The sequence below is a fragment of the Mus caroli genome, chromosome 11, assembly GCF_900094665.2.
Source record: "Mus caroli chromosome 11, CAROLI_EIJ_v1.1, whole genome shotgun sequence".
Classification (NCBI taxonomy): Eukaryota; Metazoa; Chordata; class Mammalia; order Rodentia; family Muridae; genus Mus; species Mus caroli.
Window position 1 is genome coordinate 101,321,157 of NC_034580.1, and position 23,449 is coordinate 101,344,605.

Here is a 23,449-nt window from a genome sequence, read left to right on the forward strand (position 1 = left end):
TGACTGTGTCCTGGATGGACTTAAAAGTTTTATAAGTCCTGGATGGACTTATAAGGAGCAAGATCAGAACACAGATGCACACATGTGCACACACATGCACACTATCTGTCCCTTTTCCTGTGATACTGTTTTCTGCTTCAGGAATCTGCCAGCAAGCAGACTATCACCAGATATGAGCCCTTGAACCTAAGAATGTGATCTACATAATAAGCTTTCTCTGTGTATGTGTTCCTGTGTACTCAGCATAGACAGCCACTATCCCTGTAGCCCTCAACTTGTTTTCTTAATAAAGTTGCCTAGCCTTATAATAGTGAAAAATGGATGAAGTAGTCAGAGTTTCCATGGCTTCGATGAAACACCATGACCAAAAGGCAAGATGAGGACGAAAGAGTTTATTTGGTTTACATTTCCAGATCACAGTCCATCGTGGAGGAAGTCAACAGGAACTCGCCCGGGGCAGGAACCTGGAGGTAGGAGCTGGCTGATGCAGAGGCTCTGGAAGGGTGCTGCTCACTGACTTGTTCATCGTGGCTTGCTCAGCCTCCTTTCTTATAGAACCCAGGACCACCAACCCAGAGATGATGTCACCCACAGTGGGCTGGGGCCTCCCCATTTATAATCACTGATTAAGAAAGATCCTACAGCTGGATTTTATGGAGACATGTACTCAACAGAGGTTGCCTCCTTTCAGATAACTGAAGCTTGTGTCAAGTTGACATACTGCTATCCAGGGTGGGAAGTATAGATTTAATATAAAATTATATAATATTTTGCTTTTTTTGTATCAAGTACTTGATCTAGTGTGTATTTATTACATACACCATGTATTGATTAGAATGAGCCGCCTTCTCATTAGCCACGTGTGGCTTGTTGTTTCTCTATTGGAGAGTGTAGTTCTAAATAAGAGATTGTTTGCCTGAGAATTAAGTGATTAACTTTTGCCTTGGGCATAAATCACCTTCCCACCCGAGGTTAATTAACTTTTTCACATTTTCAGCAATGTGATCCAAATGCCCCAGGAGAGTTTTCTCCACTTAGCCCATTCCCCAGTTCCCTGGGTGTTAAAAAGCCCACAGTCAGCAAGCTTCATGCTTATTAGCCTTAGGTAACGCTGCTCCTCATTACCCAGGTTACTTGATATTTAAGTTGGGGGACCATTTCCTCCAAGACCTTAAGTTTATTTTCTGTTGTTATTAAATAACTTCAGCAAATTTGGACATGGGCCCTGCCCAGACTTTCTTGATGTTTTTATCATCTCCCTAATAGCAGGTAGATATCGATCCAGGATGGCAAGACTTCTCAGTTCCCCAGTGTTCTCGTTTAGTGGCACACGTTCTCAAAGAAGTGAGCCAAATAGATTCAGATCCATATCACTCTTGGGCTTCTTATAATCCGTAGGCCAGAGAGATCAAGTTGCTTTCTGCTCAAGCATTTAACCTACTTAGTTACTAAAGATTTGTTTATTTTATTTTATCTTTATGTATAAATGTGTGCCTGCATGTATGCATGTGTGTGTGTGTGTGTGTATGTGTGTGTGCTTGTGTGCCTTTGATAACCACACATGCCAAAGACTGCACTGGGTACAGTTGTGAACCACAATATGGGTGCTGGGAACCCAACCCGATCCTCTTGAAGAGCAGTAAGTGCTCTCAACCATTAAGCTCTCTCTCTAGATCCTCTGCCTATGCTACCTCAGGGAGAAAGTGGCAGTGATGTGTCTTACCCGGGATTGCTGGTGCTTGTGGTAGAATTCGGTCATGTTGAAGTCATCCAGGTCGACCAGTAGGCCTTGCTTACACATCTCACAGGTCTTTACAGTGCCTAGATCTGCTCCTGGAATCAAGAGTAAGAATCATGTAAGAAGGCAGATCAGAATTTCTCTCAGTGCGCACGAGTGTGTGTGCAAACACACACACACACACACCCCTGAGTCTGTTTGTGCCAGCACTTTGGACAGGTGCTATTTCGAGACTGAACTTGTGTCCGAGTTATGAATTTCAAGCTTCAATGGTTCTCATTTGAAGTCAGCCATCTTCTGGAGAAAATGACCTTGACCCTGAGTTCTGAACATCTTTTTCCCTCTGTGGACATTTATTTATTATTTGAGCTTGAGGCAGGTGAAGTCTCCATGACTTCTAAATAGCAGATCTTGTTTCTATCTAAGTATGTAAACATAATGGTTCATAAAATTGAAATTGTTACACGGAAGTGAATCCTCCCTAACATAGGCCTTTGCAACAGGAGTGACTGTTGGACTCCCGGTCTCCCTCACCCCTTGCAGACCTAACATAGTTCTGTAATAAAAAAACTTAGTACCAGATCCACAGCAATGGCTTCAGCTACCAGATTTACCTTTGCTCCCACCAGAGAAAAGGGAGCAAGGGCCCAGGTGTGGATTCTAGTTACAATGGTATCTGAGGCCACCAGAAGCCTGAAGTCAGGCCCATTTGGGAAAAGGAGTAGAAGGCCCCCTGTGCTGCAGTACTTATGAAAACGAGACCAGTGCTGTTTCCCCAAGGCAGAAGCAGACACTACAGAACCATTGTTGTTCTATGGAAATGGGAATGCCACACAGTTCCCCCAGTAGAGTTGCAGGGCTCAGTTTGTGTGTCTTACTAGAAAATATCTGTTACCTGCATCTATTTAGTGAGCAGGGCTTTGCAAACTTATACCCCAGTTCTAGGTTTCTGTGGGAACTAAAAGGGGGCTGGGGAAGGAGGGGGAGAGAGGATAGCCCAAACTTAGCCAGAGTACCTCCTATGATCTGGGCAGGCTGATGCAGGAGGGCTGCCAGACACTTTCCGCTCAGCCCCAGGTGGGCATCTAAGCCTCTGATCCTACTTGACAGGGGTGTGGGTGTGTGTGTGGGTGGACAAGGGGCAGTCCCGACTGGGGAGCCCTGGGGAGCCCTGTGCCCCAGGGTTAAGGGAGAGAGGGCTGAGGGAGAGAGATTCCCACACAGGCGAGAGTCTGCACAGTGGACCTTGAGTCCAGGAGATAGTCTATGGTTTTAGAGCTTACTTGTAGAAAGGCAGGGGGAAAGAGAGAAGGTGGAAAGAGAGAGAGAGAGACAGGGCCATGGAGAGGAGGACACACAGAGAGAGAGAGAGAGAGAGAGAGAGAGAGAGAGAGAGAGAGAGAGAGAGAGAGAAGAGGAGAGAGCAGAGGCAAGGCGAGGGGAGGCAAGGCAAGGCTAGTGAATAAGAGGGGGAGGGAGAAGAGGAGAAGACAAAGAGAAAGGAGAGAGGAGTGAGAGAGTGAGGAGGGGTCAAACAGCCCCTCTTATAGTGGGCTGCTTTAATCTTACTGTTGCTAGGTAACTAGGGAGGAGTTTAGCCTGAAGGTCAGAAGCTTGGGACATTGCCTACATGACTACTAACCATGCTTCTCTTGTGGGGGCTGATGGGGCTTCGACAGGAGCCAGGGTTCCAGGAGACATGAGAGAACTCCTTCCGTCCCATGTAGGTGAATTATCACCACTGGGTCCCGGGGTTCAACATCTAGCCTCAACTGGAAACCAGACTGCCGGTTGCCCAATGCCCAACAGGTTTCTACTGTGGATACAAAGAAATAATAAATCATAAGGACTATTACAGGGCAGGGTGGGGAAGTTCATCTCCCTTTCTACATTTTGTTTGCAGGCAGTGGGGAAGTCACCAGACAGAACCTCACGGAGTTTTCCAGGCATATCTCCCAGCCATTTGTATGCAGGCTGAGCAAGCCAGTAAGTAACATCCCTCCATGGCCTCTGGATCAGCTCCTGCTTCCTGCCCTGCTTGAGTTCCAGTCCTGACTTCCTTTGGTGATGAACAGCAGTGTGGAAAGTGTAAGCTGAATAAACCCTTTCCTCCCAACTTGCTTCTTGGTCATGATGTTTGTGCAGGAATAGAAACCCTGACTGGAACAGTATGGCTACTTCGATGACGTGCTAAAGGCAGACAGCTACATAGGTGGGGGCAGGGTAATGCTAGATCTGCTACCCAGCCATAGACAGACATATAAGGATATGAAAGACGAGAGAATCAGCGCCTGGCTGGGGAGCATTGATCCCAGGGAGGGTGGTCTGAAAGACAGAGTAGGGGTTTTCTACTTGACCACCATCATGGAACTCCTGTCAGTTAACCTCTTCCAGCCTAGATACTCTAGGTCCTTCCTCATTAGAAAAGGCAAAGGAACCTACTTTCTGCCAAGAACACTACAGCCAGCCTCCCATGTGTCTGTATTGAGGTTGTCACTTCCTCAGGGATTCGAGAAGACGCTTCACACCCAGCTACGATATCAGTCTGACAAAACTGTCACGTGTGAAGCTCTTTAATAGAGAGCTAGAAAATGGGCGTGACACTCTTCTTACCCATCAGGCAAACAGGCAGAATTGCTTGCACTCTTTTTAGAGAGGGATATGAGAGTGTGTATGCACACATGTGTGTAGTACCTGCAGGGGCCAGAAGGGGGAGGCAGATCCCCTGGAGCTGGAGTTACAGGTGGTTTTATAAGCTGCCTGCCTGATGTGGGTGCTGGGAACTGAACTTGGGTTCTCTGCAAGCACTCTTAACCCTGGAGTCATCTCCTCGGCTCCTGGTTGGAGTCTTATGTGACACCCCTCTCTTCACCATGACTGCGGTAGGTGTCTGTGTGTCTTTGTGAGGGTCTCTCGTGATGGAACAGTTCCTAACTGGACAGGGCTGCCGTATGCTTGCTGAGGGTTTGCTGGCAATCCATGTTTTCTTCATTTCTCCTTGGAGAAATTTAAACAAACACACGCACACCCACCCACCCCATTTGTTTACCTTCCCATCACAGCATTTTTAGACAAGAAACCTGGGCTTGGCCGCATTGCTCTGACATTGAGCCTCTGATGAGGCTCCCGGGCCCACACTGTGACATCTCACATTAATTATATGCCATTCCACGCTCGCCACCACGCGCTTGCGTCTCTCGTCCCCACCTACCTGATGTTATTTTCACTTTCAGCCACTTTTTCAGGCACTCTTGGTGAACAAACTGTAGACTTCCCACACAGCCGCAAGGCTCCAGGAGGGGGTTGGCTGGGGAACCCCCGGCTATCTGACAGATTCGACACAAGTCTCCCTCCTCCTCCTCCGAGTCCTCCTCCAGGAGACTAAACAGAAAACAAGGCCCCCGTGACCAGGAGTCCCTACGTTTGTTGTTTCTACAAATACCATTTCCCAGGGTATTCATAGGAGAAGGAAGGAGGAACAGTCCCCACCCCTTGTCTGCCTGGGCTTCTGGGGCTTGCCCGCCATTCCTTCCGACTCTGTAAGGATTTCTCCAGATGGAGTTATTGATCCTTGCTTTGCACATTCTTATAATAGGCTCCCGTGCAGCCTTGGCTAAGTGTGAGCTCAGTGGGAGGGACCAGCACCTCTAATGAAGAAGTAAGGAGAGAGATGAGGCATATAACTCAGTGGGTGTTTGCCTGGCTTGTTGAAAGGTCATGGCTTCAATTCCCATCAGTATAAAAGGAGGGAGGGGGGATGAGGGATTAGGTCTATAGCAAAGGCTGAGCCCTTCTCTCTGCCTTTGCCACCTTGAGGAAGCTGGCTATGTAAACTGGTAAACTCACAGGAGGTCATAGTCAGCTCCTGTGTTCAAAGCTGGCCCCTGACATCTTTGAATTATGTTCAGAAATTCGAAAGAGAACAACAACAACAAATCCTGTATCATTAGTTTCTATGGTGTATAAAAAGAATATAAAAATACTAGAAGAAAATAATTATGAACATTTGAGTGGTCTTTGCATGGCAGCAAATATAAGAGCTGTAAGGAATGATATCCCAGGTTCAGTTGGAGATAACATTAAATTTTCTGTGTGTGTGTGTGTACACGCATGTGTGTGCGTACACATGTGGTGACTAGGTGTGTGTCCATATGCACGTGGCGACTAGGTATATGTGTGCACACACATGGCGACTAGGGTTGGTGTTGAGTGTCTTCCTCCATTCCTCTACCTTTTTATTGTGATTTTTCCCCCTGAAACAGGCTCTCTCTGTGTAACTTGGCTGTCCTAGAACTCGCTACATAAACCAGTTGGGTCTCAAACTCACAGAGATTGGCTTACATCTACCTCCCGAATGCCGTGTTGTCCCATCTGTTTCACCTTAGTTTTAAGACAGGGTCTCTTCCTGCGTGTGGAGCTTACCAACTGGCTAGACTGGCTGGCCAGTGAATCCCAGGGAGTGTCTTGTCCTTGCCTAGAGTTTTATGTGGATGCTGGGGATCCAACCTCAGACGCTTGTAAGACCAAGGTAAGCACTCTACATACTCAGACCCTTGTAAGACCAAGGTAAGCACTCTACATACTCAGACCCTTGTAAGACCAAGGTAAGCACTGCACCGACTAAGCTGTCTCCCCAGCACCTAGAATTTCCTTAAAAAGCAATTTTACAATGAACCTTAGGCATGCCTTTTCCCTATGATCTCAGGTGTGTGTTTTCCAGAAGCTGTCCTAGCTAAAGCAAGTGTGGTTATACTCTGAAAGGAGATTCATCAACAGGCAATGAACATTTAAGATAAAACCAGCCATCCTTAAAAAATGGATATAATACTGTAAGATTTAAAACAGCATTGAAAATACAAGGTTTGAAATGAGAGGAATGGAAATATTATTCACAGTCAAAACTATTTTCTACATAGGAAATCCAAACAATCTACAGACAAAGTACTACATGTACCCAATAAGAGAGTTTAACACAACACAGAGAAAATAAAAATTATAGTCAATTGCATTTCTGTACATGAGCCACAAAGAGTTAGAATTGAAAAACCATTTCAATGGCAAACAGCAGCAAATAAAGAACGTGAGATGAAGCAAAGGGCTTTTGTAAAGAAAATGATAGATGCACATAAAGACACAAGAGCAGAGCAAAGCCAGGCAAATCAAGAATCCGGCTTTCCCAGTTGTCAACACTGCTGGACCAGCACATAGGTTCAATGTAATTCCAATGAAACAGCCCCAGCCAGCAGACTCAGCCCCAGTGTGTAGTCAAGGATGCTCGAAAGATCGTGGGGAGGAAGGCAGGTGTTAGGATGCTATGACACCAGGTCAGGAAAAGGCAAAGGAGGCCCAATGGAGCAGAACACACTCTGGGGTTGCCCAGCATCTGTGGAGCACAGGATGCATGATGTCGGTGGCTGTGTAGACCAGCAGGGACGATCTCAGGACAACCACTTCACAAGGGGGATAATCCACAAAAGGCCCAACATTTGGGAGGCAGAGGCTAGCATATCCCTTATGACTTTGAGATCAGCCTGATCTGCAGAGTGAGTTCCAGGTCAGCCAGGGTTTCTGGCTCTGCTATGTCAAAATAAATAAATCTTTATTTACAAACATTTCCTAAAATGGACATTTTTGAAATGACATTAGGCTTTATTATATACAGAGAGATGGAACACACAGTAAAACAAATACCCAGAGAGTGATAGATGCTTAATGCAGAGGCCCAGGTCAAGAAGCACTTGCATTTTACAAGAAACGATTTTGAGCCTAAAGACATCACTTTGGGATGGTTGGAGTCTAGACATCTGATCAGTACGTCCGAAGCTACATTTGGGGGTTGGTGGTGATGGGTTTATATAAGTTCTCTTCGTCTTAGCCATGGATGGTCTTCTCGTAGCTTGTTTAACCATGAAAAGAAAAGACACAAAGAACTAGAAAGCTCTTAGCAGGGTAGGTGTGGAGCCACCTGTGACCCCAGAACTTGAGTCGGGGGACGGGGATGGGGGAGCTGTGGCTAGCTAGACTAGCCGAAATTGGAGGGCTGTGGTTTAATGAGAGAACCCACTTCAAGAAACAAAGTAGAGAGTGACTGAAGAATTCACCTGATGTCAAGTTCAGGCCTCTGCATGGTCATGCACACACACACAGCTATGCACATATACATACAGAGGCACAAATGCACACACGTGTGCAGGCACACACACACACATAAAGAAAAGCAAGCTCTTCTTTCTGAAGAGGATTGTATATGCAATCTGTTTTATTTCTCTCTCCTTTTTCCATTTTCAATTCATTGTGGTGAAATTTTTCTACTTGCAAATGGACATCAATAGGGTGATTAATGGCCCGGAGGAGCCGTCCCGACATGTACAAAGAAGGCCCATGCTCCAAGAATCAATTTCCAGATCCTTAAGCCAAGATTCGGGCACAGTCAACACCCTATCATAAAAGAGATGGTAGAAGGCTGACAGGGTTTAATGAAGGCTTTAAAAAGTATCCAGTTTCATGGCTGTGAAATATCCCAAACTCACCTCAGGAGGAAGGAAAGTTCAAAGAAAAGGGCAACTTAAAAAAGGTTGGTGTTTTTCTTATGCATGGGAGAGAGAGAGAGCACACACTTAGCATGGAGGCAGTTGGTTACTCCAGCCCCACCCTTCAGAGAACTGGGGTAGCTATGGTAACTGTTTGGAAGGTTTAAATTCTAGAACTGTTGGTTGGATTTGCAGGAAGTCTCAGGAGAGAGAGCTGTGAACTTCAAGAGCTGAATGGCTCCTCCTCTGGGGAGTTAGCAACCTTTTCAGAAAATAAAATAAGATAAATTCCCAGTTAATTGCTGAGGAGAGGGGAGAGCCCTGTGCTACCAGGCATCCTTGTGTTCCTGGAAATTTGCCATGTATGTATGTATGTATGTATGTATGTATGTATGTAAAAATATTCTTCCCCCCCTGCCTGCCCCTCTGTTTGCCAGTGTAAGTGTGGCGGTCAGAGGGCACTTGAGGAGAGTCCATTCTCTCCCACTGTGCGGTTCTTGAGGATGGAACTCATCTCCTAAGACCGGCGCCCTTACCCACTGAGCCACGTGGCTGGCCCTTGCCTTTCTGAAGTATTCAAGGGAAAAAGATACTTTGGGGAATATATGGATGAAGCTGAGTGGGACTGCCAAATTCTTCTTTGTATATACACATCTTTTAAGGGTAACGAAATAGGGATGATTTTCCTAAAATAATCAGTCTCATTAGCATGTCAGGGAAGAACATGACTGTGATTTAAAGTTCCCACACTTCTCTAATAAAGGCAATGGTTATCTCAGCACGGGGTGGGGGTGGAGGTGGAATAGGGGGCAGTGTATAGTTACAACAAATCCTTACCTTTCTTGCAATTTCCTGAGTTTCTCAGGGTCTGCCTTTATTTCTGTGGCCTTTTCATCCATGACACCAGAGACTCTAACGCTGGTCCCGTTATCATTTTGATTTGCAAAATCAGATACTGCAAAGAAAGTAAAAGGTATATTTTCCTGCAGGGACCCAGGCATGTAGAAATGGCCTTGTAAATGTCGTCTTGTAGGAGAGCTGGGAGAGTCCCCTAAGGCCACACTGCTTTGTGGATTTGGTAGATCTGCCAGTAATGGAGGCTCCTGAGTGTGACTCATTGAAGCCATCTCCTGTGTACCCTGGGCTTCATCACTGCAGCCTTCAGCAGCGGCCAATGGAATTCTATTTCTGATGGGTGAGAGTGGCCGGCGTACATTAAACCTTAGGTTTTCCTCCAAGTCTGAACTTGGGACTAGGATAGATGACATGGACAAGTTTGCCGGGATGTCGTCTATCAGAGCAGAATGGAGCAGTGACCCATGAGCATTGTAAGATGGATTCAGGGATGATCTTGGAGCTGTGGGCCTCCCAGAAAGTAAGCAGTCAAATGAGGTCCTAGAACCACTATAGTAATGTTGCCAGTCTCTCTCGTGATTTTGAACAGCAGACCTGTCTTCCACAGTACCACCGCTGGACACATCGTCAGCACTGACCTGGATAACACCATCAGATTTAGCATCCCCTAGAACAGGGGTCTTCTCATCTTGGTCTCCACTGGGGTTCTCTTTAGCCAACTCACTGGGTAACCTGGTATCTTGGAGCATCCTTTGCCCAGGAGAAGGCTGTTTTGTTGCTGGCTCTGTGGTACTGGTTTTTCTTGGAGATCCAGGGCTGGGCTCACTCCATCTTAGAGAATTTCCTCTGAGATTTTCAACATTTTCCTCCACATTTCTATTTTGAGCAGCTGATGTCCCGAGAAACCGGCTCCTTTTATAGCTGGGAGGAGAGCGCATCCCAGACAGCAGGAGCTCTTCCTCCATGTGAGTCTCCTCTTCCGTGTCATAGCTCTCTTGTTCATTGTTTAGTGATATTGCAGAATAAAAGTCTTCGTCGTGGAACCTAAATGGTGTCCTTCTTGGTCCTACCACGGTGGTGGGGAGGAATGAAGGTCCCAAGGACTCATTCAGCACTTGAGAACCATTCATTGGCTGGAATGTCTGTGAGAGGGCAGTGTGGGGCTCAGTCTGTGGATGAGCACTCAGGTCTCCTTTTTTCTGTTTCTCGCGGGGCTTCCCAGCCGTTCTCATGGGTTGTGAAGATGGGGCTAACTTTCTTCTCTCTCGAGCTGGCTTCTTTAGCTTAGTCTCATTTGCACACAGCAGGCTTTCTTGGTGGACAACTGGGTCTGTGTTAAGAGAAGATAAATTCTGTTAAAAGCACTAATGGGAGAGAGCCCCTTTCTGCCACACACGATAGTGTACTAAAGGCAACAACAACGAAAAAGCCCTGGAGAAAGAAGAAAAGTCACACAGGCCTAGTGCAGGAGGTACCAGAAGCCTGGGGGAAAAACCTCATGGTGGGTTTCTCTTTCCTGCCTCTGGATTCTCCGTTGTGAGGTTCACACACCTGTGTCCCCCACACCTGTGAGTCTGCATGTGTGTGGGTTCTCATCTGTGGCCCTCACACTGGTTCTGGAGAAGGGGTAACCATGAAATCACAGATTCTTTCTGCAGGATCCAGCTGTAGACCAGCTCAGCCAAGGATGGCTAAACCTCTGTGTTCAGCAGCACGCAAAGGCAGCAGTGTGGGAGTGGCAATACAAAACCAACCGGTCCTTTCTCATCCAAATCCATCCCAGATGTATTGATGACATCCCTACTTCACTACTGTTTTTCAAAAACTTGACAAAAGTACAACTTTGTTTTGATAGACTGGAAAGAAGTTTCTAGAAGCTAGTGTCCAGGTACACGATGATTGTGATGAAGTTAGCTACTTAGTGTAAATAAAAGTTATAAAATCTCACATGAAAGTATCATCTCTTCTTTGCCATTTGCCTCTAGAAAATGAATACCACCTGGCTGCCTCAGAAAGTCCACCTCTGGATTCTAAGGTGGAGGAGATGCAGAGAGAAGGAACTGGTCAAGTGTCCAGTGAGCCAGAGTTGCTCTCAGTGAAATTGTTTATTCAAAACTTAACTTTGTAGGGCTCTGGGGGTGGCTCAGTCAGTAGAGTGCTTGCCTGAGGCCTGAGTTGGATCACAAGAACTCATGTGTGTCTGGGGGGGGGGGAGGGGAGGGCACACACACTAACCCCAGACCTGGGGAGGAGCAGACAGGAGGATCCTTGGGACTCATTGGCCAGCCAGTCTAGCCTAACTGGTAAGCTTCAGGCCACTGGGAGACCCTGAGTCTCAAGGGAGGTGGGTGATGTTCCTGACAGTGGCACCCAACCTTGTCCTCTGGCCTACACACACACACACACACACACACACACACACACACACACGTACACACACACATGCACACACACACACACACCCTCCCTCCCCTACATGCTCCTGCATTCAAGCAAACACATATACATTAAAAAAACTTTGTGATGTACAAATAAAAAACACTTCTTATCAAGTAGTTAACACTGCTCAGCTAAACCACCCCAGTCAGTTGTTGGTCCAGGGAAGCCTGGCAGCCCCATGAGCTGTATGATGCTCTACTCACACCTTCTCATGGAAGGTATGGAGGGTAAGGGAAGCTCACATGGCTTGCCCAAGGTCAGAGTCCTAGTAAGTGGAGTCAGTAGTAAGCCTTGGAGCCAGACCTGCTAGGGCTTTTGTTCCTTGCCACTGCTCTGATCAATGCCTTAAAAACTTCCACAGGCTTTGCAATTTTCTCACCAAAATGAGGGCCATTGAGATCTATTGGGATGTGTGCATGTGGTAAGGGCTTTCACCCCATGAGGGTAAAAAAATTGAAAGTGCTTCTGTGGTTCCCCTTCTTATTCCCTACCGACATGGCCAACCCCCTCTGTGTCCCTCTCTGCTCTTCTGCAGATCTGATGAAGCTCTGCTGTCCTTATCACTTGGTTGGCCTGTTGAGTGGACAGGACACCACGGACCCCAGAGGTTCTTGATAACAGCTCTGCTGGAGAGATGCAAATCCACTGAGCAGCGGGCTCAGCTGGGGCCAAGTCAATACTGCCTTTAATTGAGGTGCCTTGCAGGGGATCTGCAGCTCAACTCTCTAACGTCCTAATAGTCTCTAAGCTTCTTTTATTGTTAGCTGCATGGAACACTCAGCAGCACAGTGCGAATCCTTACTTATCAGCCCTTCCAGAAATCAGTTAAACTGTCCTACTGGGCCCCTCATGGGGTTTATAAACCCCAAAAGAGATGTGTCAACAATTCAAGGACACTTTGAGCATTCGGCTGTCTGAACCAGAGTGGAGCTTGGATGTCCCAACCAGCTGGGCACTGAGCTGATCCATGTTTGGGGAATTAGTGCTCTGTGATACAATGGGTGTGTGTGTGCGTGTGTGTGCGTGTGTGTGCGTGTGTGTGTGTGTGTGTGTGTGTGTGTGTGTTTTGTTTGCTTGTGTCCCTTCCCCACACATTATTGGGATTGAACTCAGGTCCTCACACTTTCCAACTAACCCCCTCCCCTTAATTTTTAAAGATGAGATGTGACATGAAGTCAAAGTATAGAATCTTTTTGGATCATTTCACAATTTGAATTTGAAAAGGACCTCCAGAATTAGTAAACAGTGCTGAGCCTGAGTCTTCTCTCCTCTCTGAACACACACATCCATAAGATGGCTGGCGAGGAGCTACCCTGGAGCAAATAGCTCAGCCTTCCGTTGAGGGGGGATCAGAGACTTGGCTTCTGAAATACAGGAGAGGATGCTGGGAACTCACAGGAATCCTGAGGTCATTTCACAGAAGCTCTGGAGCTGTCATGGCGCGACTCGGCCTCTGGGGTAGAAGCCTCAGCTGGATGCCATGCTCCCAAGGCTTCCTCAGACATGCGGCACCACTATTTCTGGTCGTCTTTAAAATTCAATCAGAGCTGCGTGTAATCCTGTGTGTGTGTGTGTGTGTGTGATGGGCTGGGAATAAATACTCAGTTGGTATGCCAGGGATGTGCTATTCAGAGTCCTGCCTTGTAGCTCTGAGGCCTTGCCTTGGCCCCAGCTGTGGGCTGAGTGCCTGCTGTCTCCAGGAGGTCCAGGCTTACTGAGGTGAGATTGGAAGTATCATCTGGCTTTAGGACTCTGCCTTTGGTCTTGGGCTTCCTCATGAACTTCACCAGCACTGCCCTGGATTCTAACAATATCCTCCTACCCTCCTTTGGTTATAAATGTGGTCCCATGACCCTTAGAGAAAACACGGGAACTGTAGAAGATGAAATGTTCTCAGGCTCTGATAACCAAAAGCTCAGCTGGACATCACTCAGGTGCTGGACTTCAAGGGTGAGTTGAAAACTCAGAACCCCCAGGTGATCTTCACCCTGAAATAGTGCCGTGGCTCAGTTTGGAGGTTGAGTAAAGTACCTCAGGCCTCAAACCCACTCTGTGTTTCTCTTCCCATTCCTCCTGCTCCCTGAGGACGTGAACCCTCATCTAGAGGCATTGTTAAAAAAAAAACAACAACAAAAACAACAAAGCAAAGGTGGTTTACTGCTGTGCATACAAGTAGACTCTCTACTTTCTTCCCTTAAATATTTCTTTGCTGTTACTTTTAAAGAATCCTGTCATAAATGTAGTTTAAGGGTAGACTGTATGAATATGTCACAAAGTCTTCAACTTTTCTTTTACTGCTGTGTATGTGTATATGCCTGTGTTGTGTGTGTGTATTTGTACCTGTGTCTATATCATCTATTGTGTGTGTGCGTATCTGTGTCTATATCATCTATCTATATGTGTATTTGTACCTGTTATCTATCTATCTTGTGTGTGTGTGTTTGTGTGTGTATCTGTGTCTATATCATCTATCTTGTTTGTATCTGTGTCTATATCATCTACCTGTGTGTATGTGTGTGTGTGTGGGGGGGGAGGTTGCAGAGGATGCATGTGCATGAGTGTGTGGGTGTATGAGGAAGCCAGAAGTTGATGTCCGGTGTTTCCCTCATTTGTACTCAATCTTAGGTTTTAAAAACAGGCCTGTGGTGTTTTGAATGAAAATGGCCCCTATCGGGGTTGGAGAGATGGCTCAGCAGTTAAGAGTACTGACTGCTCTTCCAAAGGTCCTGAGTTCAATTCCCAGCAACCACATGGTGGTTAACAGTCATCTGTAATAAGATTTGCTGACCTCTTCTGGTGTGCCTGAAGACAGCTACAATGTACTCACATAAATAAAATAAGTAAATTAAGAGAGAGAGAGAGAGAGAGAGAGAGAGAGAGAGAGAGAGAGAGAGAGAGAGAGAGAATGGCCCCCATGGGCTCACATATTTGAATGTTTGGTTCCCAGTTGGTGGACAGTTTAGGAAGGATTAGGAGGTGTGGCCTTGCTGGAGAGGTGTGTCACTATGGGTGGGCTTTGATGTTTTAAAAAGCCCACTCCAAGCCCAGTGTCACTCTCTTGCTGCTGACTGCTTATGTATCAGAATGTAAGGTCTCAGCTACTGCTCCAATGCCATGCCTGCCTGCCTGCTGCCATGCTCCCCAACCACGCTGCTCTGAAACTGTAAGCAAGCCCCCAATTAAGTGCTTTTTTTTTTTTTTTATCTACTGAGCCATCCCTTCAGTCCCTAAATGCTTTCTTTTGTAAGTTGCTGTGGTCAGGGTGTCTTCACTGATTCTGCTAGAGTAGGTGACCAGCACACTCCAGGGCCCTGTCTATAGCTCTCTCACCAGCACTGAGATCACAGGTGCCATTACACCTAGGTTTTTATGTGGGTTCTGAGGGATAGAACTCAGGTCTTTCTGAGCCAGCTCCTCAGTCCTCAGTGTGTGTGTGTGTGTGTGTGTGTGTGTGTGTGTGTGTGTGTTTTGAGGTTTTTGTACCACAGACCACACTGTGGTGTTAGCCTTGCTCACTTTGACAATGTGAGAATGGATTGATGAGACTGAAATTGCCAGGTTGGAAGGTACGAACCACCCAGAGGCTTTCGACACATGTTGCCAAACTCCTTTGCAGACAGTTTGCACCACATTGCCCTTCCAGGTGGGACAGGAAGGCATCTCTGTCATAGCAGGATCACCAGCCACCTGTGTCACCAACATCTGGCACAACAGTGCCCAGGAAGTTAGTATCACTCCCTGCCAATATCAACCATTATTTTAGAACCTTAGCTAATTAGTTAGGCTGAAGTTAACTCACACGTGAGCTTACATTTATTGAGGTTACACTTAAAACATGTCTATTTGTCACATGGACACCTGTGAGGCTGTGTTCTCTCTATTCTCCCTTGCCCTTATGTGTTCACGTGTGAATTTTTTTAAGCTGGATTTCCTGGAGGTTCTGGATATTATCTTGGTCACATTTGTCCCAAATCTCCCCAGAATGATTCAAGTCACTGGCTCATACTCCAGAAAAGGGACTAAGGGCACACTATAACTGGGGGATGATGAGGAGCCCCACTATAACGGCTGGAACAAATTCCCGGTAGACCCTGGCATAAAGGAAGACATGTCCCGGGTACTTACAGGGGCTTATATAAGCTTTGTGTTTCATGCATGGAGAACCCCGTGCTTCAAATCATATCTTCACATTCATTGGCGGCCTTTGTGGAGAGACGGTAGGCAGACTGTGTGTCCAGCGCTGCTCTATGTTTTATGTCACTTAGTCACCGTGATCATGCAGCAAAGCATGATCCTTCACCTTTATTTTAAGGTGAGAGAGCTGGAGTTTTGGAAGGACCGTGTGACACCCAGGACCCCACTGCTCAGAGGAAGAGGAAACTAGAGTTTTAGAATTGTAGGCTGCTCTAAGACTTGTGCCCTCCCCTCCTGGAGACACTCTGCCACTAGGCCCCTGAGACGAGGTCACCATCACTGGCTCATGGGTGCTCGAGTTGCCTCCGGTTCCAAGCCATTCAAGCATCCCCAGTTCTTCTCTATGTGTCCAGCACCATGACTAAATGGATCTCACTTAAGCTGTCTTCCGTTGATAATAAGGGATGGTACCCACGGCTCCTCTCATGAAAGGCTGGCTGTGTCATGCCATGTTCTCTGAGTCCAAAGGAGACACCACTTCAGGAGAGGGTGGCAGGGTAAGCTGGTGGCATGGCGTGGGCCTTCAAATGCCAGCTCAGGTCTGAAACTCAGAGAGGAGGCTCCACTAAGCTATGCCTTTGAAATAAAGCCAGCTTTCCCTTTGAAGCTATTCAGTATACATTAAAAGATCTTGCTGGTGTGGTTGCCCTCCATCTCAAGCGAAGAGCTCCCGAGGGAGGTGAGCTGTCTGCCACCCATGGCCATCAATCCTCCTTTCCTGATGGGTGTGTGGGCACTACAGCTTGGAGGGACCTCCCCAGAACTGCAGGCTGCATCTCTGCCTGAGTCCACTCAAAGCAGGCAGACATTCTCTGGGTGTAATGGGAGAGAGAGAGAGAAAAAAAAAAAAGATCAACTCCACCCACTCTCTTGGAGGCTGCTATCAAATAGTTTTCTTTTGAACCTTTCAAATATTTTGCTTAAAGGTAATTCTCCAGCTCATAAAAGCAAAGATGGCTGAAAGTCACCATCTCCATAAGGTACCAGCACATGTCAGTCCTCCCTGAGGACCACGGTGGCAGCCACAGTCCTTACCTGCTCCCAGGAGTCCTGATGCCTTTGTTGACAGCTGTGGTTTCTGCTTGCTTCTCTCCGCAGATGCTCTTGGGCTGTGCATTTCTGGGCTGACTGTCAATCTCCCCAGGTTTGGCCTTCTCTTCCTTGATAAAATCTTTGGTGCTTGTGCCACTGAAAGGTGCAAAAGCTTTTCAATAACTTTTTCTTTCTTTTTTTTTTTTTTTTAAACAAACACTTTCTGTATCAAAAAAAAAAAAGTCATCAAAGAAGGTAGACAGTGGTGGGGGTTTGGTTGGGTGGAGAGTTAAGAGCATTGAGCCAAAAAGTCAGAGGAGAGAAGGGCTTGAAATCTAGCTTGGCCCCCTCTGCAGCCATAAAAGCCTAGGTACATCTCTCTGAGCTTCAGCTTCCCTACCAGAAATACAAAAATCCCATGGCTGCTTTTGCAAGGCTTCAAAGACTCCATGATTCCTGCAGGAAGGGGTACATGGAATTTTTCCTTTCTTTTATCATTTAAAGAGAAAACCAAGATGTGTAAGTATAGGTCTTTGTGGGGGCCCAAGGAGGCCAGAATAAGGTATTAGATGCCCTGGCACTGGGGTTACAGGTTGTGAGCCACTTGATGTGGGTACAGAGAACTGAACTTGGGTCCTCTGGGAAATCACCAAGTGCTCTTAACAGCCGAGCCATCTCTCCAGCTCCTTTTCCCTTTTACTATAAAGATTCTATCTCCCTACCCATGGGTGCTGATGCTGTTAAGAAGGGGATTGGTGCACAATGGTTATACCCCTCCCCCTCCAGTACTCACTAGGGCTGGTAGCAGTGTATCTCTGTCCCTTGCCATATGTTAGCACCAAACATGCCCTATGCAAAGGTCCCAAGCACCTGGGAACCTCTGTCCTTCTGCATGCCCACCCACCTCCATGGAAGACAGTGACCACTGTGAACCCAGTTCCCAGGGGACGCTTTCTTGTAATTCTCATTTGTAACTGGGTTTCTGGTTGGCGTGAATGGTTGCAAGTCGCTTCCCGTGTAATCAGCCTCGGCGCATGTGAGTTGGGGGAGGGTCTCTTATTTTGGGTTCACAAGGCAGTTAAACCATCAACATCTGCACTCCATCCCCCAAGAGAATTTTCCTGGCTCATCCCTGTTTGAAAGACTCAGATATTTCACAAATAGATGTAGCCAGGAGTCAGCACAGGGGTGAGGCTGGGATGGAGACCCTTGACTGGTGTGCAAGAGCCCAAGCTTTCCTGGCACGTGAAGACAACTAGTTTTACGTTCCTGACTGTAGTCTGTGGCTGTGGGAATAGTTTCCACTCAGACTCAGGCAGGCATGAACGTTCTCCTTGGCGTCCCATGAAACCCAGTTTAATCCAACGATCAGGCCAACTTATTCCTCACCAGCCCCAGTGTGTTCTGTGCTTCACAACAGAGGACTGTACCCCTCAGGGAACTCCCTGGAAGGAGAGAGATGGTGGCAGTACTGGGCAGACTTAGGGCAAATAGATGCTGCTGTTTGTAGCCGGAGATGAGGCAGGAGAGAAGACGCTTTCTAGAAAGGAGACTGTGTCCCTCAGAGAGCATGGGGTGTGATGAGATGTGATTTCTCTGAGGGGGGATGTGGGAAAGGATGACGGGAGAGAGGGTCTGCTGCCTGTGGCAGTGTCTCAGCAGACAGGGTTGTGTTGGTTGAAGCTAGAGGCTTCTCCCTCACCAGAGGCCTTGTCCTTCCAAGCTCTTAGAGAACAAAATCTGCTTCACACCTCTCAGCCAAAAGAGGCAGAGTTGGGGGCATTCTTTTAAAAAGTTTATTTAGAACTGTATTTATTGTCATTTGTGTGTGTGTGTGTGTGTGTGTGTGTGTGTGTGTGTGTGTGTGACATACGTGTGGAGCTGGCACGTGGATCAGAGGACAACTTCATGCAATCAGCTCTCCCCTTGCACCTTTACCTGGGTTCTGGGTATTGAACTCAAATAGTCAGGCTTGCACAGCAAGTGTCTGTCCACTGAGCCCTCTCGCTGGGCCAGACACTGGCTGTATTCTTACACATCGAGAGAGAGCCAGAACTGAAAGAAGGGGGAGGCCTGGGGCTCAGGCCAAGTGAGCAAGTTAGGACCTGGCTCAAAGGTCCTGGAGAGATGTCATTGTGATCTCGGCAGAAGAGTCAGCCATCTTCTCCATTCTGGGAGGTAAAGTGTCTCACAGCCCTGACACCCACTCTTGCTCTATCAACGTCGATATGGGGAGAGATCCTTCCTTCCACCCCAGCCAGCATCAACCCAAGAACCTTCCAGGTCTGTCTGGTTTTATGTCCACTAAATGCTTTGACTCCACCTTTCCAGTGCCTTTATTCCTGGTTTTTAATCAACTCTAATATTTAAATATTGGAAACTTTGTTAATTTTTTTTCTCTTTCAGTAGACTGTAAATTCCTTAAGGAAGCTGGTCTCTTAGCCAGCCTGCGTGCTGCATGCCATGGTCCAGGAGTAATGATAATTGCCTAGAATGAGTGACAGGGCTTAAGAAGATACCTTCAGCCCAAACTATGGGGAACTTTAAAATTAGAATTAACTTTTAAATTAAAATGCTCATTTGACCTAAAAAGTTACTTTTGACGTTCAGAAAGCTGCTTCCTTTACTCAAAGCACTGGACCTCTTAACTGATTTCCCAAACACTACTGTGGTTTTTATTGACTTCTCCACAGACTAAAGCAACGACGCTGAACCTTTGGGGCAGGAGAGGTTGCTCAGTGGTTAGTGATACTAACTGCTTCTGCAGAGGACCCGGAACCTGGTTCCCAGCACCCACATTAGGAACCTCACAACAATGCTTAACTCCAGCCTCAGGGAATCAACACCCTCTTATGGCCTTTGTGGACATCCGCATGCACACAGTGTGCATAAACTCTGACACACACATGTGCCCACCCCCCTCCCCAACACTGAACACCTAGACATTGTCTTGCCAGGTCTACTGGTGAAAAAAAAAAAAAACCACTGGTAACAGAGCCAGAATCCTGCTCCCCATCCTTTGGCAGTCTGAACCTTATTTTCTGCAGCTGTGAAATGGGACTGTTCGCATCTTGTTAGACTATAGTAATATTTAGCAATGATATACACACATGGTCTGATTTGGTATCTGGTGCCTATTAGCTATTAAAACTGACAGATGCTTCATTTGTAAAGCATGGAGTACCACTAGTAGTGGTAAACTGGAAGGCATTTCCACAACAGCGCTGAAACTCCCCGTTGTGGAGCTTTCTCGGGTTAATAATTTATGTAGAAGCTCTTGTTCCTAGGTAGCTCTTGTTGATTTTCTCCCACAAGCTTTCTTGTAAAAAAAAAAAATCCAAAACGCAAATAGCAAGTTCTTTTATTATAATTTCTTCAACAAATACCTGTACATCTCCATGTCTTGGTTCTATGATAATTGGAGGGTTCACAAGGATGAGTAAGACGTCTTGGCCATGACCTTCATGGCTATGATCTAATATGGCTGCCTGCACCTTTGCCTTGCAAGTGCCCTTGAGATTTCCGAAGAAAGCAAACAGGAAAGAAAACAGGAGATGTTTTCCCAGCCTATGGACTTAGTCACAAAGGAGGTGGCCTTAATAACATACTTCATGAACACAGATCTAAGAGTTCCAGATGCCGTGCAGATCTGGTCTTTAATCCCTTCATCTATGTGAACAGACTGTTGGGACCTTTCTAGGATGGAACCCTATCATGGCATAGTGTCATGAGGGAAACCTGAACAGCTCAACTAGACAGCTCAACTGAGAGACAAGCCTTCTACCTAATGGCAAAGAAGATCACTTTCCTTGCCAGGAAACTCTGTTATCTCATCCGCCAGTGGATTTAAGGAAACGTGTATTTTGTTCTGAATAATATACAGCCAATGACTTCTTCCAGGACCAAGCATCCATGAACCTGGAAACCATAAAAGGTATCTATCTGCCCTGGGTTCTGTTGATACTGCCAGGGAGTTGTCATTGGTAGTTCATAATATAATCAGGAAAGGGAGAAGAGTAAAAGTCTCGTATTCATACAACTGAGAATCAAGTCCATGCACCTGTGAACGGCCCAGCTCCTCATGTCACCTGCTTGACACTGACCCGATGCTTGGCAGGCACAATGCCAACAGCAGGAGAGAGGAAAATGGACTCCTGAATCTCTGTCTCTCCCACTACCACCTTCACTGCTGTCCCGAGTGCCCAAGAGGGGCTGAGACTCCGCTGCTCCATGCCTCTTTGGTACGTTTATTTGCTCCCTTTGGATCACGGGAAGAATTACAGCTTTGCGGCAAGAACCGATGTTGCCTGGGTTTAATAGGCAGCTTTCTGTACAGCACAAATAATAGGTCGCGTCTATTTGCCTATTTGAGTGTGCTAGAAGTGTATGTTGTCTCACATACCCAGAGGAGATCTTAATTAAAGCCTAATTATGTGCCATAAATATGTTTTATTTTGGAACTCAGGAGGTGGGAATTTTCGATTTTAGGAAATGCAAAGCCTAATAAGAAGGCTGGGAAGGGAACCATAAATACCCACTGCGCCCTTTAATTTGTCCCTCCTCAGCGAGGTCCTGGCTAGATTTTTCAGTTTCAGAGCTGTGCTTTCAGAACCACTGGCCTGGCGTCACGCTCCTGGGGTAGGGTTCCCTTGGCCAAGGGTATCATCAGACCCAGAAGAGTCTGTTGGTTTGTGATGGTGATGTTCCAACGAGTGTCCGACACAAGAGTTCAGAAATCAAGAGGCATCTCCAGAGATGATGGGATTTTATTGGTCATTCACTCCTTTTTTTCCACTAGTAGACGCCCATCTCAAGGGAAATGTCAGTGCGCTGTCTCCTCTTCCTGTCCCCCTGCACACCACACCCCATTGGTGTTGCTCTGGCCTGCTCCTGTCCACCTGCCTTCTGCTGTCCCCCACTCTCTGACTCTTTTGTGCTGTGTGCCTCACTAGGGGTGACTTACCACATGAGGTAAATTTTACTGGGCCTTCTGGGGCCTGGTAGACACAGCACAGGGGTCTCGGCTGGAGTCGGTTGGGAGACAGGGAAGTAGCAGAGAGATGCCGGAGACCCCGACAAGGGGCTCAGAGGGCCTGATTGCGGGGTGGAGAAGGTGGGAAAGATGGCGGGAGGGAGGGAAGTGGAAGGGCTCTGGGCTCCCTGGGCAGCTGGTGGAACTAGGGGCAGAAGGAGGCAGCAGTAATTGGTATTGGGCTGCTGGGCTGGGGAGAAAGCAAAGACGGAGCAGTAAGGGGAATATTCAACACAGAACAGGGGCTGCTCGCTGCTGTCACCTGCACGAAAGAAAGAAAGCAGTCAGGAAGCAGCATTCACGGGAAGAGGACATTTCAAAAAGTCTGTGGACGAATAAAAACTCCAAAAAAGATGGGGGTGGGGCGGGGCGGGTAGGTCTTTTGGGGTGGGCGCGCTGTATCTGGTGTCATAGGTGTAAGGAGACCTGGCTCCTGCCCAGGAGGCATCCTGCTCAGGTCTGAGTCATACAAGGAGTGAGCCCTTCAACGTGGCGTCACCTTCCAACCATTTCCAGGCAATAGTTTCCTGCAGCCCTGGCAGATGTAGGGAAGTGATTCCCAGACAAGCTCCTGAGAGCGAGCAAGCGTCCTGAGGCAACTGTGTGGAAGCTTCTGCCGGTTCTCAGCTCCCACCGCCAGCCAAACTGAGCTGTTCTGGCAGCAACAGATGGTGGCCCGCAGGGTCTCCCTTCCAGCAAGCGCTCTCCCCTAGCTCTCCAGCTGCACCCTCCCACCCCTCCCCTGGCCTTTGGTCATACCCTAACCTGGCTCTTCTGCTGCAGAAAGGAGAGAGAGAGATCCTGGTAGGTTTGTGGGGACAGAGAAGAACCAAAAGATTGGGGAGTAGACAGGTGGACCAGAGAGGAATCCAGGGGAAATTAATGACTGCTCACTAACCTCGCTTTCTAACTGCCAGCCTTGATGGAGGCAGTGTGTGCCTGATGGCGGCAGGATTCCGACTGACTGCCTCATGCCTGCTACCAGCCAGCTAGGTCACCTTGAATCAGCAACTTATAGTCTCAGAACCTGTGTGTTCATCTGTAGTATGAGGCAGGTGATGTCTGCTGTCTGTAGCCTTGTTCCCCTCTAGACCAGCCCTATGAACACTGCGCGGGACTGTTTTGGAGATATATTCCACACCTGAGGAATCAGTAAGTTTTGGTGTTTGATGAACAAGGCTGGGAGAAAGATGCCCAATCCTCTGCCATGGGACTCCTCTGTGCACCTTGGTTAGGACAGTACATACATGTACACACGCACACACATCCACACATGCACTCACGTTCTTCCTGACATACAAACACTGCTAGGGTTTGGATTAGAGCCCTCTAAAGGTCTGCCTGCTGGGCTGGAGAGACGGCTCAGAGGTTAAGAGCACTGACTGCTCTTCCAGAGGTCCTGAGTTCAATTCCCAGCAACCACATGGTGTAATGGGATCACAACCATGTGTAATGGGATCCGATGCCTTCTTCTGGTGTGTCTGAAGAGATTAACAGTGTACTCGTATATTTAAAATAATTCTTTAAAAACCAGTTCTGCTTGTTAATAATAGTTCATGGCTCAGGATGGTCCTATTGGGAGACAGAGGCTTGTGGGAAGTCCTCAGGTCAACAGAACTATGTTCTCAA

General features: G+C 47.2%; 1 protein-coding gene across 11 annotated transcripts in view; it reads right to left on the reverse strand.

The window, feature by feature from the left end:
* March10 (membrane associated ring-CH-type finger 10) overlaps positions 1-23,449 on the reverse strand; it is a 94,813-nt gene that overhangs the window by 22,910 nt on the left and 48,454 nt on the right. For 9 of the 11 annotated variants that reach the window (XM_021178086.1, XM_021178088.1, XM_021178090.1 and 6 more), the window contains 4 exons: positions 16,792-16,944; positions 9,106-10,453; positions 4,950-5,119; positions 1,724-1,833 (listed from right to left, as the gene is read on the reverse strand). In XM_021178086.1, coding sequence (XP_021033745.1) covers positions 1,724-1,833; positions 4,950-5,119; positions 9,106-10,453; positions 16,792-16,944 — 1,781 coding nt within the window. Of the gene's footprint in view, positions 1-1,723; positions 1,834-4,949; positions 5,120-9,105; positions 10,454-16,791; positions 16,945-21,536; positions 22,083-23,449 lie in introns of those variants that run through there. The other 2 variants (XM_021178092.1, XM_021178091.1) reach the window with 2 other exon arrangements.